The 15,718-nt window shown below is 40.3% G+C and overlaps 1 protein-coding gene across 1 annotated transcript in view; it reads right to left on the bottom strand.

The window, feature by feature from the left end:
• The window catches only part of LOC145343863 (glycogen [starch] synthase, muscle-like), a 105,551-nt gene extending 101,933 nt beyond the window's left edge, over window positions 1-3,618 (bottom strand). The window contains exon 1 of the mRNA XM_080190333.1: window positions 3,406-3,618. Within this exon, the coding sequence (XP_080046459.1) occupies window positions 3,406-3,517 (112 nt within the window). The 5' untranslated portion in view covers window positions 3,518-3,618. The remainder of the gene's footprint in view (window positions 1-3,405) is intronic.
• Window positions 3,619-15,718: the final 12,100 nt, after the last annotated feature.

Raw genomic sequence — 15,718 nt, 5'->3', positions numbered from 1 at the left:
ATAATGGTATAAGAGGTACATAGCCAGACTCAGTCATTTCATTGGTCACATTTCTTCTTCATTTCTTTGAAGGTACTGACTTATTCTCACAAATGATTCTATATGCATTGTGTGTCTTATAATGGGGGATGTTAGTGGATGATGAAACAGGCACATGGAACATTTGCCTTTATCAATCGCAACATGGATTACAAAAGCAGAGAGGTCATGTATAGAACTTTGGTGAGGCCACAGATGAAGTACTGTGTGCAGTTCTGGTCACCACATTATAAGAAGGATGTGGATGCACTAGAAGGGGGTGCAGAGGCAATTCACTAGAATGCTGTCTGAGATGGAACATTTAAGTTATGAAGAGAGTTTGAATAGGCTTGGGTTGTTTCTGTAGGAGCAGAGAACACCTGTTTGGTGATCTGACTGAGATGTACAAGGTTGAGGGGTATGGACAGTGTGGATGGTGAGTAGCTGTTCCCCTTCATTGAAGGGTCACTCATGAGGGATCACAGGTTCAAGGTGAGGGGCAGGGGGTTTACAGGGATGTGAAGAAAAATATTTTTACCCAGAGTGGTGACGGTCTGGAATGCGCTGCTGGGAGAGTGGTAGAGCCGGGTTGCCTCACATCCTTTAAAAAGTATCTGGATGAGCACCTGGCATGTCATAACTTTCAAGGTTATGGGCCAAGTGCAGGTAAATGTGTTGTGTTGGTGCAGACTTGATGGGCCGAAGGGCCTCTTCTGCATTATATGATTCTGTGAATGTGGTCAGATAAAGAACTAGTGAATTGTCCAGAGATTTGCTCCCGTAATGCTGCCTTTACCTTTCCAAACACACAAGTACCTCATATTGGGATTCTCGAGGGCTGCACTGATTTGTAAGTACACATAAATAACTCATTGTTCTGGTCCTCTGTAAGCCCTTTGCATCTCTAACTAAGGGGCTATTCTTCCTGTGTGATGAAATGATCTTAATTGGTCAAGGCACTCAGTATGGAATTCATCCACAAACCAGGAAGTCCCAGGTTGGAGTTCTCATCCGTGCACGTGCACAGCAGTTTAATTAATCACGTTGCCAAGACTCTGTTTCAAGTCACACATAAAGAACAGACAGTTGGACAAGGCACTGGGAGATAGTTGGCATCATGGAGTCACAATCCAGCATGGGCAAGTTGCCTCTGCAGCAGAAAAATGAAGGAGCTTTTTTAAACAGTAGGAAAGGGTTAAGTTGTAACCATCAGCTGCTTCAGTCATTTATGTAAGAGTGTTTTCAAGTACCGGTATTTTGAAAATGAATCCAAAGTCATATATAGAAGCAGCCTGACTGACTTGTAAACACTGACATTCAGAGCTCTCTTCTGTTTGGTTCCCAAGCTGCGTCAAGTGGCAAAATGCCAATCAGAGGCTGGTGCACATCCAAACAGGGACCCAGGATGCATCAGCAATGACTGGGGAGCAGGCCATTCACATTAACCTTTCAGAAACACAGCAAAGAGACTTAATTGCTTAAGATAGGGGACATTTTTTGAAATAAGGAAATTTACCTCAATAATCTTTGTACATTTAAAATAAGCATAGGATACACTTAATGTTATCAGCGTATAGAATAGGGTGTAAAGAAGAAAACTGATCAATGAAATAATATGGAATAAGGATAAGGCAAATCTCAACATTGCTTCTCTGCCTCTTAACTAGATCAACCATAGAATCAAGCACAAGGTTAGTAGTAATGACTGCTGTCAGCTCAGGTCTAGAATATTTCTCTTGTGGGGACCATGATTTGGATTAAATTTGAATTTAAATAGGTTTTTTGGAGCAAGCAAGGAGACGGATAATGGCTTGCCTGATCACTGGGCACATTGGCTTTGTAACTGAGAAAGGAATAACATTTCTAAAAATCGAGAATATTACTTCAAATTATGCAAGGAAAGCCAGATCAGAAGACATAAATTTAAGTTAGTGAAAGAGAAACTTAAAACCAATATCAGAAGTTCTGCACTCAGAATAACCCTGCAGACTGGATAATGACTGCAAAAAGAAAGCTGTTCAAGATGCAATAGAGTCAGTCACCAAGTTTGACAGCACCAAAAAAGCCCATCATGCCCACCCCAACCATCAAGCACCTATCGACTCTAATCCCATTTTCCAGTACTTGGTCTGTAGCCTTGTATGTTATGGTGTTTCAAATGTTCATCTAAATGCTTCTTAAATGTTGTGAGAATTCTTGCCACTACTATCCTATCAGGCAGTGAGTTCCAGATTCCCACCACCCTCTGGGTGAAAAAGTCTTTTCTCACATCGCTTATAACCCTCCTGTCCCTTACCTTAAATCCATGGTCCCTGCTTATTGACCCCTCTGCTAAGGGGGAAAGTTCTTTCCTACCTACCTTATCTGTGCCCCTCATAATTTTGTACACCTCAGTCAGGTGTCCACTCAGCCTTCTCTGCTCCAAGGAAAACAATCCCAGCCTCTTGATAGCTGAAATGCTCCAGCCCAGGCAACATCCTGGTGAATGTCTTCTGCACCTGCTCTGGTGTGATCACTTCCTTCCTGTATTGTGTGGTGACCAGGGCTGCACACAGTCCTCCAGTGGCCTAACCAGCATTTTGAACAGCTTCAACATAACCTCCCTGTTCTTATGCTTTGGTTAATAAAAGCAAGCATCCCATACACCTACTTAACCACCTTATCAACCTGTCCTGCTATCTTCAGAGATCTATGGACATCCATGTCAAGATCCCAATGTGATGGGAAACTTGAACATCCTCAACTTTCCCATGCGGGGAACCCTTCCATTATTGAGGTACTAATTTCTGGAAGGGTACCAGCTACTCAGAATGCTACAAGTGTGGAGAGCAATTGTATTAATGAAAAATAATAGAAATAACTGGCTAATTAATCAACCCAACAGAATGTTGTGCACAGTAATGTTAGAGACAGCTCACAGCTGGTCTGATGCCAAGATCCAAACGAACAGGAAACCTGAGCATTGCCTGGGATTCCTTCAGCCTGATATGAAGGATGAGTTTGGATGGACAGAATGACCTTTTCTTGTCCTTGACCTTTATATTCCAGTCTATGGGAAATATGTGGGACAGAACTGAAGGCTTTTAAAATTAAAACTTCTAATGAAGTGTATGGATTGAAATCTTGGAATGACTGCAATATGACATTTTAAATGTCAGAATAATAAAGCGCGTTAATCAATACTTGACCGCATTTTAAAGCAGTACGTGTTGCTGCATTGTATTGAGCTGCAGGAGTTTGTGCAGGGTTACAACTGGTTATGTTGTTTCCCAGCACTGGGGGTTGCTTTGCAGCTCTCTGCCTCGGCCACAGCACTGCATTGCCGGCTCTCCGCCCCGAGCCTCCAGCAGCCACAGCAGCACCGCCTTCCGCTACAGCCTTCCTTACCTTTATTCGCTACTTCCCAGGCGACCTCGAACAGAAAGAGGTTATCGGTTGGGAGTTCCTCCTCGAAGCCGGTGAGCGAACCATAAGAAGGCGAGTTACTCAGGAACGACATGGTGCCGTGATCTCCTACACACACAACAGTGGAAAGAGGAACTGGTTCGAGAGCAACTTGCAAACCGAACCCGGGCACCGATCCAGCTGCCGGCAGCGCCTATACCCGCCGCCAGGGGGCGGGGGAAGATCCATCGCCAACAGACTGCAGTGACCACTGGGGCCAACAGGGGGAGTGAGTTTACAGGAAGTACTGAATCCACCTTGGGAATGAATGAATCTGCCCAACAGGTGAGTCACTCACTACCAGGGGGAAGAAAGGACTGCCACGTGATACCGTTCCTGATGGAGCTCTAACATTAATATTGACTTACAGTCTTATACCACCTTTAATGTGCAGCAGTAAGGTTTAAGAGTAAAAAAAGGTTAAGGAAGATATGTGAAGGAATAGACACCAAGACAATTGGGAAGATTTAGGAAAAGTAAGTGGAAGCTTGGCTAAAAAAAGGTGACTTTTAAGAAGGTTATTAAAGGTGGAGATGGAATGTATGGTAAAAGGGGTTAAGAATTGGCACAGTGGTTAGTACTGTTGCCTCACAGACCTTGGTCTGTGCGGAGTCCACGCATTCTCCTCATGTCAGCGTGAGTTTTCTCTGGGTGCTCTAGTTTCTTGGTTGATTGGCCATGCTGAACTGCACCTTAGTCTCTGGGGGGAATAGCAGGGTAAATATTTGGAGCTATGGGGATAGGCCTAAGTGGGATTGCTGTTGGTGTAGACTCGATGGATCAAGTGGTCTGCTTTTGCATTATTATAGGGATTCTATGATTCTACGAAGAGTCAAAGAGTGGCTGGAACTTGCATGCCTTAACACCTGAAAGGAAGAGAAAAGGTTTTTTATTAAGGTGTCTAATGAGATGAAGAATGAAATGAAACTGGGGACAAGGACAGCTTTGAGATTGGGTAAGTCAGTGCTGCTGGAGAAAGGTATCAAGTGTACGCATATAGCCATACATGGCAGAGTGTGGATCTTAGGATGTAGTGGGAACAGCAGTCCGAGGAATGTTGTGTGTCCCAGAGACACCTGTAATCTTGGATGGATTCAAAACATGAGGAATAGAACTTGAGTTGGAATCCATGTGGGCTGAGTCAGAAGCAGTCACTGCGGAAGAAAATATAGCTGTGAAAGTGAGTTTTGGTAAATATCTCATCAAATGTGAGGAAGGAAATGGAAACCAGTGAAGGTGGACAGGGCAAAAAAGACAAACAGAAATCCTGTCAGAGAGAAGAGCAGTACTTCTTTAGGGCAGGCATTTATGGAAGAGAAATGGCAGTGAATTAGATACTAATATAAAAGCAAATTACTGTGGACGCTAGAATCTAAAACAAAAACAGCTGGAAAGTCCCAGCAGGCCTGACAACAGCTATGGAGAGAGAACAGAACTAACATTTCAAATCTAGATGAGGTCTGATGAAGCGTCATCCAGGCTTGAAAGATGAGCTCTGTTTTTGTTTCAGATTCCAGCATCCACAGTAATTTGTATTTATCCCAGAATAGCTCTTGGCTTTGGAAATTGTCTACATTAAATATTATCAGATAACAGAATAACATAGGATGTTGTTTATATCTAGGAATGGCATGTGTTAAAACAGGAGACAGTTCAAACTACAATGAATGTTAAATGACTGAGATATGAAGCAAGATTGGAGAACTTTGGGCCATATGTAGGCTTTAAAGTGGGTTTGCAAGCTCTTTATTTCTCCTTGAGTTTTCAGGAAATAGAGATTAAAGTTAGAAATGCAGGTCAGAAATAATTTTGCCATTTTTAACCTCTGTGTTAGTAATATTTGCAGATGGGAGGAAGCTGTTTGACCTACAGCCGTGAATCATTTGATTGGGTTCAAAAATTGATTACATTTGTACCCAGTTACAAATAAATGAGGTATGTCCTTTTCCTTACACTTCTTTTGCTGCTGAAATATGGACAAGAATGTGTCCACAGTAGATCAGCCAGCCTGATACCTCACTGTGATTCTGGATATACTTAGTCTAGCGTGAAGGCCTGAAACATCAATTCCCAACCTTGGATATAACTAGCTTTCAACGGAACAAAATGGTGGCATCATCTGTGGTTTGGCATGTATCACTATGAACGATCAGGTACTGCGGCAGTTTGGCAACATCAAAAACAAAACCCACAATGATGGTTGCAGAATCTGCAACTTGCGGATTAATCTCTTAAGCTGCCAGCAAAAGGAGTTACCCCATCCCTAATGGATTTGACTTACTGCATGTCCATCATCTTACATACATGGAATTGCCAACAAAGTTGCAAACTGTGTTCTACTATAAGAATAATTAGCAAAGTCTAAGTGTCAGTCCCAACTTTGTAATCATATTTATTCTCACTGAATCAAAACCTCATGGGTTCCATCTTCTTTTGTTTTGCCTACTCACTTAGTTTATGTCACTCTGTAACTTTCTACTTTGATCTAATCCAACAAGCTGTGGTTCCTAACTAAGTCTCATCTGCAAATTTGAGTGAACAACTTTGTAGTGCATAGAAACTACAAAGGGTCATTGACAAAACCCAGTCCATCACGCAAACCAACTTCCCATCCATTGACACTGTCTGCACTTGCCACTGCCTTGGCAAAGCAGCCAGCATAATTAAGGACCCCACGCAATCTCTTCTACCTTCTGTCGGGAAAAAGTACAAAAGTCTGAGGTCCTGTACCAACCGACTCAAGAACATCTCCCCTGCTGCTGTCAGACTTTTGAATGGACCTACCTTGCATTAAGTTGATCTTTCTCCACACTATGACTGTAATACTACATTTTGCACTCTCTCCTTTCCTTCTCTATGAATGGTATGCATTGTCTGTATAGCGCGCAAGAAACAATATTTTTCATTGTATACTAATATATGTGACAATAATAAATCAAATCAAAGTCCTTCCCATAGTGTGGTGACCAGAACTGCACACAGTACTCTAGCTGTGGCCTAACGAGTATTTCATACAGCTCCATCATAAACCTTCCTGCTTTTAAATTCTACGTCTTGGCTAATATTCCATATGCCTTCTTAACTAACTTATCCACATGTCCTGCTGCTTTCAGGGATCTTTGGATACGTGCCCAAGGTCTCTCTTGTCCTCTATACTTCCTGCTGTTCATGGTGTATTCCCAAAATGCATCACCTCACACTTTTTAGGGTTAAATTCCATTTGCCATCGGTCTGCCTGTCTGACCAGCCCATCTATGTCATCCTGTAATGTAATTCGTTGTTCCTCGCTATTTACGATACCACCAGTTTTTGTGTCATCTGCAAACGTACTCATCAGACCCTCACAATCACATCTAGATCATTTCTGTACACTACAAACAGCAAGGGACACAGCACTGATCCCTGCAGTACACAACTGGACAAAGGCTTTCAGTCATAAAAACAACTTTTGACCATTACCCTCTGCCTCCTGCCATTCAGCCACTCTTGGATAAAAATTGCCCTAGATCCCATGGACTCTTACCTTCTTGATCTGTCTCTCCTGTTAAATGCTTTACTGTAGTCCATGTGGACTACATCAACTGCATTGGTCTCATCTACACACCTGGTCACCTCTCAAAATTCAATCAGATTTGCTAGATGTGATCTTCCCCAAGCCATGCTGACGATCTTTGCCTTTCCAAGTGGAGATTATTTCTGTCTCTCAATTTTTTCCAATAATTTTAATAAAATTCTATTAGCTTTCCTAATTACTTGCTGTCCTTGTGTACTAACCTTTTGTGATTCATGCAATTGAACACCAAAATTTTTCTGAATCTCAGAGCTCTGCAATCATTCATCATTTTGATTGGTCAAAATGATGAATGCTTTCTCTTCTTCCAAAATGAACAATTTCACATTTTGTACTCCATTTGCCAGATCTTTGCTCATTCATTTAACTTGTCTAAGTCCCCTTGTAGCTTCCTCATGTTGTCTTCGCAATTTACTTTCCTACCCATCTTTATATCATCTGCAAATTTAGCAACCATACTTAGATCCCTTTATCCAAGTATAAATTGAAAAATGTACTAATCCTGTAGTATACCATTCATTACATCCCACCAACCAGAAAAAGACCCCTTTGTTTCTTGTTAGCCAGTGAACCTTCTATCCATCCCAACATTTTTGATTAAATTAAAATTCTCCAGTCTGAGTGGTCTCCTTATAAATCTCATTTACACCTCCTCTGGTGCATTCACACCTTTCCTTTGGTGCGGAGACCAAAACTGCACACTACAGCTATAGCCTTACCAATGTTTAATATACCAGTATAACCTCCCAACTTTTATATTCTCTGCCTCAGCTAATCAAGGGAGGTATCCTGTCAGCCTTTTTGACTACCTTATTTACATGTCCAACCACCAGGAGGGATCTCTGGTCCCTCTGTTCCTCTACATCTCTCATTTACTATATTCCCTTGTGTTATTAGCTTTCCCCAAGTACATTACCTGACACATTTACAGATTGAATTCCATGTGCCACTGTTCCATTCAGGTAACGAGACTAATAATTTCCTGTTTTCTTCTTCATTATTAACCACACAGCCAATTTTTATATTATCTATAAACTTCTTAATCCTAGCCAGTATGTTCACGTTCAAATCATTGATACGTATTACAAAAAGCCACGGATTTAGTACTGTGCCCATTGGATACAATCTTCCATTCACAAGAATACCTATTAAGCATTATCCTTTCTGCTATTTCTCAACCAATGTTACAAGGTTATTTCCAATTCCATATGCTTTCAATTTTGTTGTGTATCATTTGTATTTATCAGATACTTTCTGAAAGTCCAAATAGACAACATCGATGGGCAGTCCTCTATTTGCCAAACTAGTGACCTCCTCAAAGAATTCAGCTGGATGAATCAGATATGACTGCTCCTTTAAAAAGCAATACTGATTCTTTCCAATCAGGTCATATTTGTCCAAGTTCACAGTTCATCAGGATAAGAAGATAGATTCCAGTAATTCTTCCACAACTGATGTTAAACTGAAAGCCCTGTAGTTAGCTCAACTCTTCCTCCATAGTGACTTCCAAAATTTAAAGAGCTTTAATTATGCACTATTATAAATTACCATTTAGATCTCAAATGCTACACTCTTGTGTCTTTTGCTCTAGAAAGCAAGTAGTATTTCAGTGCACCTATGCATGCAACCGGTTCTCCTCCAAGTGGAATTACAGTGCACCCAATAGACTATAATGCTTTGATGCAATCACAAAGATTGTGTGTAAGAATTCTGCATGGTTTGGGTTTCCCAACTGAGAATTGACTAATTGCCTGGTCCGGTGATTACCTGCATTGGGTTTCATTTTGTGTTGGTAGAATATTTGAGATCTCATGAGGTCACAGTCTGTAGTGCTTATTTCGTGCTTGGGGTTGAGAATACACACACATCTGGCTGGAGAAGGAAATCTCATCACTCACATAGTTGATATTAGAAACATTGGGAAGTGAAATGTACCATTTTGATCAAATGACATTTTGGTGTTTATATTTTCTAGACAAATACTTTATGATATAAATTATATCCCTTTATTGTACATTTATAAATAAGGAAAAGATTCCCAAACTCCTCTGAGTGACACTGACCTATGCTGAGGCTTAATTGCACTGGTTCATGACATTTTGTACCTCACTTTCAACCTGCATAATTCCCAATAACTCACCAAAAGCAGTAATTGCATGTCCAGAAGTAGTTGGATATGACATGCTTTTGGACATCCTGAGTGTTATGATAAAGTGCTATGTAAATGCATTTATGTTTCTTCTTTCCAAGTTTGCATTCCAAAACAATAGTAGTTTATGTTTATTCCTCATGTCAGAATATGCCTCGGAGCACATCATAAAGCAGTGAGGTGGGTACTGAGCAAGAAAAGGAAGGAATGGAACTGAAGGAGATGAAAGAGCATGGCTAAGTAGATGACCCTTGAAAGCATCCTTGCTTTTGTCCCTTCAGACTCAATTATTCTATTGCTTTCCTGGCAGGTTTTTCAGCTCCTATCCTTCATACACTCTATTTCATCCAAAATACTGCTGCATGTTTTCCAGTGCACACCAACTTCAGCCCACCCACCAGCCTGTGCTCACTGACCTACTCCTGATCCCCTGCTGGTATCTATTTAAAATTTTCATCGTCATATCAAAAGCTTTTGTCCCATACTATCTCTCTAATCTCTAGATCTCTTCACCACCCTTCATTCCCTTCACCCCACTGGGCTTTCAACCTTCGAGGCCATAACCTCTCAAATTCACTCCTTACACCTCTCCTTATCTTTGTCTATCTCTCTTCCTTTAAGACATTTCTTAAAGCCCATTATTTTGTCCAAGCTTTGAGCCACACCTCCTAAAAAAAACCACATCTTCTTTGATTCCACGTCATTCATTATCCAGTAATTTCCTACCTTAAATAAATCCAAACATAACTTGTTGAATTTTGAAATTGGGATGAAGTTGAAATTGCTTGGAAGAGAAATCCAGAGGCCACGAAGAAATGATTAAACTTCAGTGATGGAATGGAGAGAGACAAGTAATGTGGGATGTGAATATTGATAAGCTATTTGACTGGAGGGATTTACAGATGATTATGTCCTTCAAAATTTTTTTTACAGTCTTCAAACAGTGATGGATAACAATCAGATGAAAGAAAACTGATTTTTTTTCCCCCCTTCATAAACCAGGGCATTGAAACAGAATGTTTTCAGTATGGGCAATGACACCTCTTTAATCAGATGTTTATGAGTCACATTATTCTACAATTAAAGTCCCACAGCATTATTCTTCTAAATATTTTATTTGAAAATGTAACTACAAAAGGTATGGAACCACACATATCCATTTGTATTCATCAGTTAAAATGATTAAATTTATATTAAGATTCATCAAAGACCATTTCAGTGATCCTTTGACAACATTTTATGTATTAAAATATGAACAGCGAATGTACTGGAAATGTTCTAATTTATTTTAAAAAGGCTTCTTTCAATATAATCTAAAATCTGTTCAAATAAATTAATTTTAAATATTTTTCAATAAATAGTTTAAAAGCTTTGAAAGCTGCTTCAATAAATAATTTAAAATCTATAAGCTATAAAATATATTATTTGTTAGTAACTGAAACCTGTTTTACAAGTTAGTTCCTCACTTATACCATGTATTTCAGAAATTGTACCAGCGTGCCAGTTAACAGGAAATGATTTATTGGGTATGGCATCAAAAACATCAATTTCCAATAAATGATAAGTTTGTTGTTATGTGAGGACTGCACATATTCTGGTAAGATCAAAGTCATATATTGCATTCCAGGTGGCTGGTAAAACATTACTTTAGGTTTTCTTCATAAATGTCTTCTCTCTTTTGAGCAAGAAAATGTCTTCTCTCCTCTTATTCTTTAATGATTACATAAATATAAAGGAGCCAGCGCCTGTTACACAATACCCTACTTCTCTCCTCAAAAGAGGAGAGAAGACATTTATGAAGTATTTCACTTTGTATAATATAGGTGGCAATGTTTCAAAATTATCATTACAAGAATATTGTTCTATAAACATAAAACTGACCTGTGCTCACCTAAGTGCTCAATTCCATGGCAATGCATGTCAGCACAATATTCATCATTGGACAGCACCATGGTGGAGTCCATTCCTGCTTTGCCCAATGCCAACATACAACAATCATCCCAGCACCAACCATGATACTGAATGTACCTTTTCCTTTGGCTTCCCTCATTTATAGACTTGTGGCCACCTCTCCTGAGACCAGCCAATTCAACATACCTAATGAATTGAATCATGATGCTTCAATCCCAATACTGAGCACTGGATTATCCCACTGAGCCATCAGAACAGCTTATTTTCAGCAGTCTCCATTTGCTCTGATTTCTAAATGGCACAACTGTGTTGAAATATGTCTCTGTTAACTAGCCAGAGCAGACATACCAAATAGATTTTCTTATAATGAATTTGTTTCAGTTTTTTAAAAAAATGGTCAATTTCTAAAATGTAATGAGCAGGTAGCTGATGACAAAACAGCGTGGCTATTGTCAATTACCTTTCTGCAGCTGTCATTCAAACCTGTACCTTTGACCCTCTAAACTTTAAATTTAAAACAACAAGCAGCGCTTCTGGCATCTGTCTCTTAAGTTCTCTGCCCCAAATTTTCAACAGCAATTGCTATGATTTTGGGTCTGTAGTTCCCTCACCTGCTTTCCAGAAGATGCTAACTATTCTAAGACATGGTTGCACAGTCACGCTCCTGTACCTCATCCAAGTGACAGTACTTGTTGTGTGAGCCCAGAAAACTCTACATCAGGAGAGCATTCACATGTTGGTGAGGCATCACTAATCAGCTTTACACTGGCTTCAGTTGATGTCCTCACACAGTCGCACTTACGATCAAAACTACCTGAATAACAATCTTAGCCGATGTTCCCTTCCCTAGCCAAGGAACTGAGCTCATTGGTACCCTAGCCTCTTCTTTCTATATAGCTTGCCCTGCTTAATGTCATTTAAGACCTTTTTTTGCCCATTTCTTCCAGTGCTTTCTTACGTTTGCTCATGTAGACTAGCCTGTGACTATTCTGTTAATAGGTTGCATGCGGAAGCTGTCACAAATGTATCATTCCATATTAGTGTCTTTCAATGACATTTCAGTATTGCACCCTGCAGGTAAGTTGAAAAGGGACTGGAGGAATTGAACACTAAGTTAATACTAGGTAGCAATTTTTATAAAGTTGGGCTCTAACTCACAATTTAGAAAGGTTATCAGTAATATATAGTGGCAGAAAAGCAGAGCCATGCTAAAGATTTTCATTAGTTTTTCTGCCTGTTACGTGTAGATTGTAAATGTGCTTTGTGCCAATTTGCCCTTTCCTGTATTTCTAGTCAAATTTAAAACTATTCATTTTGCAGATGTTCGATTGTAACAGTTTTTACCGATGCTGACACAGAGCATAGTAACCAGAAGATTACCCACCTCCCCCCCTCCATCTTTCGTATGACATTCTGAGAAAAGAGATTAAGTAAAGAAACTGTTTTCTATCACTGTTTCTTCTATTTTCTATAACTGTTTCCAGTGGTTTTTTTCTATCAGTAAATTTGAGTTTTGACTCTTCTCAACAAAAATGATAACCATATTTTATTGCCCAGCGACTGACAATCCCACACTGAGAATGTCCATCCTTTAGAAGTGTGAGGTGCAGCCAAGCATTTGCATAAATGTTACAAACTGGCATCTATTATGGAGCAAACTTAAAAGTTCACAAACACTGCCATTCTTTTGATTTCCATGCTAGATGAAGGATTTGTGCTAAACAGCGACCGAATTCCTCTAGGATCATATGTTCTGCTACTGAGAGGGAGTGATAAGCTTTCTCCGCCTCTTCTGCCTGGGCCAGGAGGCAGCCACAAGTAGCATCGATGACGTCCCAGGTGACAAAGGTCAAAGGGTGTCTATCAACAGTTCAAAACAGTCAACAAAATGAAGACATGAGCATGTCAGTTGATGCAGTCACTCCTTTGAATGAAACATTAAAGTATGACAGATGCCATCATATTAAGGAATATATACATCTTATATATCATGAAACTGCTTCCAGAAATATTCTCACAAGAAAAGTGTCCTAGAAAAAGGCAATAGAAAAGTATATTGTTGCAGTGTATAGGTAGGTTGGGTTTGATGTGCGAATGGCTGGCAGATTTTTAAGTAAGTTTACTTATTAGTGTCACAAGTAGGCTTATATTAACACTGCAATAAAGTTACTGTGAGAATCTCCTAGTTACCACATCTAGCATCTGTTCGGATACACTGAGGAAGAATTTAGCATGGCCAATGCACTTAACCACGTTTTTCAGACTGTGGGAGGAAACCGGAGGCACCCAGAGAAAAGCCACGCAAAAATGGGGAAAACTTGCAGACTCCGCACAGACAGCGACCTAAGGCGGGAATCTAACCCAGATTACTGGTGCTATGGGGCAGCAGTGCTAACCACTGCGCCACCATGCCACTCGTTTCCTTTCCTCCATTGTTAAAGTTGGAAAGCCAATGTGTAGAGTGGACTGGGCAAATCTAAATCCATCTTCTTGCTTCACAAAACAAAATCAAAGTGAATTCAATTCATAGTCCCCACAAGAGAGAAAAATAAGATGCGTGCTGACAAGATAAAGCATTGCGCCTGATCTTGGGCTTGATCTGATGGTGGACATAGCCAAAAGACCAAGAAGCTCACTTCTGCCAGGCGATTATATTTTCACCCCTGCCAGGTAAGTGACAGGTGTTGCCTTTGCAGCATTTTGACACTATCTCGCAAAAAGTGTTTGTTACCTCTAACCACAGGCTTATGTCCAATAATAACTGCTCTTTAAGATAAAGTGGTAAACTGGCCACTGGGGTCTGGCCAAATTCCAATTGTCCAATTTTCAGATACCCAAAGGGCAGTTTTTAAATAAAAATAATAAATTATTCAACATATAATTTACTAAGCATCTGCAAAATCATTAGTTCTGTTTTACTTCATCATTAATATTTATTGCCTATATACACAGGATACCTAATCAGTCATGTCAGATTTTCATGCATCAAGATGGACGATGCCAGATTGTCCAGATATAGCATTATCAGTGAGGCAAACAGAATAACATGATACTTACACGGTTTTAAAACCAAACTTTTAATGTAGATATATTTAGGCAAATTCTAGGATATTTCAGATGTAATGATGTATATCTATCTTATCGTTTCTAAAGTTCGTGTTTAATACTTCGTGTAGTGATTCAGCCATATGCCAATTTCACGGCATCAACACCCTTTATTGTGAACCAACGGAAAAGGCCACACCCATAATTTGCAGTCAGGGAGTCTTCACTTTGAGACATAGAAACATAGAAGATAGGAGCAGGAGGAGGCCATTTGGCCCTTCAAGCCTGCTCCACCATTCATTAAGATCATAGCTGATTATCCAACACAATAGCCTAATCCTGCTTTTTCGATGATCTTGATCCCATTTGCCCCAAATGCTATATCCAGCTGCTTCTTGAATGCATTCAATGTTTTGGCATCAACTACTTCCTGTGGTAATGAATTCCACAGGCTCACCACTCTTTGGGTGAAGAAAGGTCTCCTCACCTCTGTCCTAAATGGTCTACCCTGAATCCTCAGACTGTGACCCCTGGTTCTGGCCTCCCCCATCATCAGGAACATCCTCCCTGCATCTATCCTGTCTAGACCTGTTAGAATTTAATAAGACTCTATGAAATCCCTCTATGAACTCCAGTGAAAACAATCCTAATCTAGTCAACCTCTCCTCATACATCAGGAATTAGCCTGGTAAGCCTTCGCTGCACTCCCTTGAGAGCAAGAACATCCTTCCTCAGAAAAGGAGACCAAAACTGCACACAATACTCTAGGTGTGGCCTCACCAAGGTCCTTACAGTTGCAACAACACACCCCTGCTTCTGTGTTTGAAACCTCTCGCAGTGAAGACCAACATGCCATTTGCCTTCTTTAGCACTTGCTGCACCTGCATGCTCACCTTCAGTGACTGGTGCACACTCCCCTCTCCCAATTTACAACCATTCCGGTAGAAATCTGCCTTCTTGTTTTTGCTTCCAAAGTGAATAACCTCACACTTATCCAGATTATACTGCATCTGCCATTGATTAGCCAACTCACCCAATGTGCCCAGGTCATTCTGAATGATCTCTGCGTCCTTGTCACAATTCACCTTCCCATCCAACTTGGTATCCTTTGAGTTGTTACATTTTGTTCCCTCATCCAAATCATTATGTATTGTAGATAGTTGGGGTCCCAGCACCAATCCCTGTGGCACTCCACTAGTTACTGCCTGCCAATTTGAAAAGCACCCATTAATTCCTACTCTTTGTTCCCTCTCTGCCAACCAGTTTACTATCCATCTCAATACACTTCCTCCAATCCCATGTGCTTTAATCTTGCACGATAATCTCTTGTGCGGGACTTTGTTAAATGCTTTCTGAAAGTCCAAATATACCACATCTACTGGTTTCCCTCTTGTCAACTCTACTAGTTATATCTTCAAAGAATTCCAACAGATTTGTCAAGCATGATTTCCCCTTCGTAAGTCCATGGTGACTCTGTCTGATCCGGCCACTGCTTTCTAAATGCTCTGATACAAAGTCCATGATAATGGATTTGAGAATTTTCCCCACCACCAATGTTAAGCTTACCTGGTTTATAATTC

Source organism: Carcharhinus amblyrhynchos, chromosome 6 (genome assembly GCF_965287045.1).
Source record: "Carcharhinus amblyrhynchos chromosome 6, sCarAmb.v2.hapA, whole genome shotgun sequence".
Taxonomy (NCBI): domain Eukaryota; kingdom Metazoa; phylum Chordata; class Chondrichthyes; order Carcharhiniformes; family Carcharhinidae; genus Carcharhinus; species Carcharhinus amblyrhynchos.
This window is presented reverse-complemented; position numbering and strand designations above follow the sequence as displayed.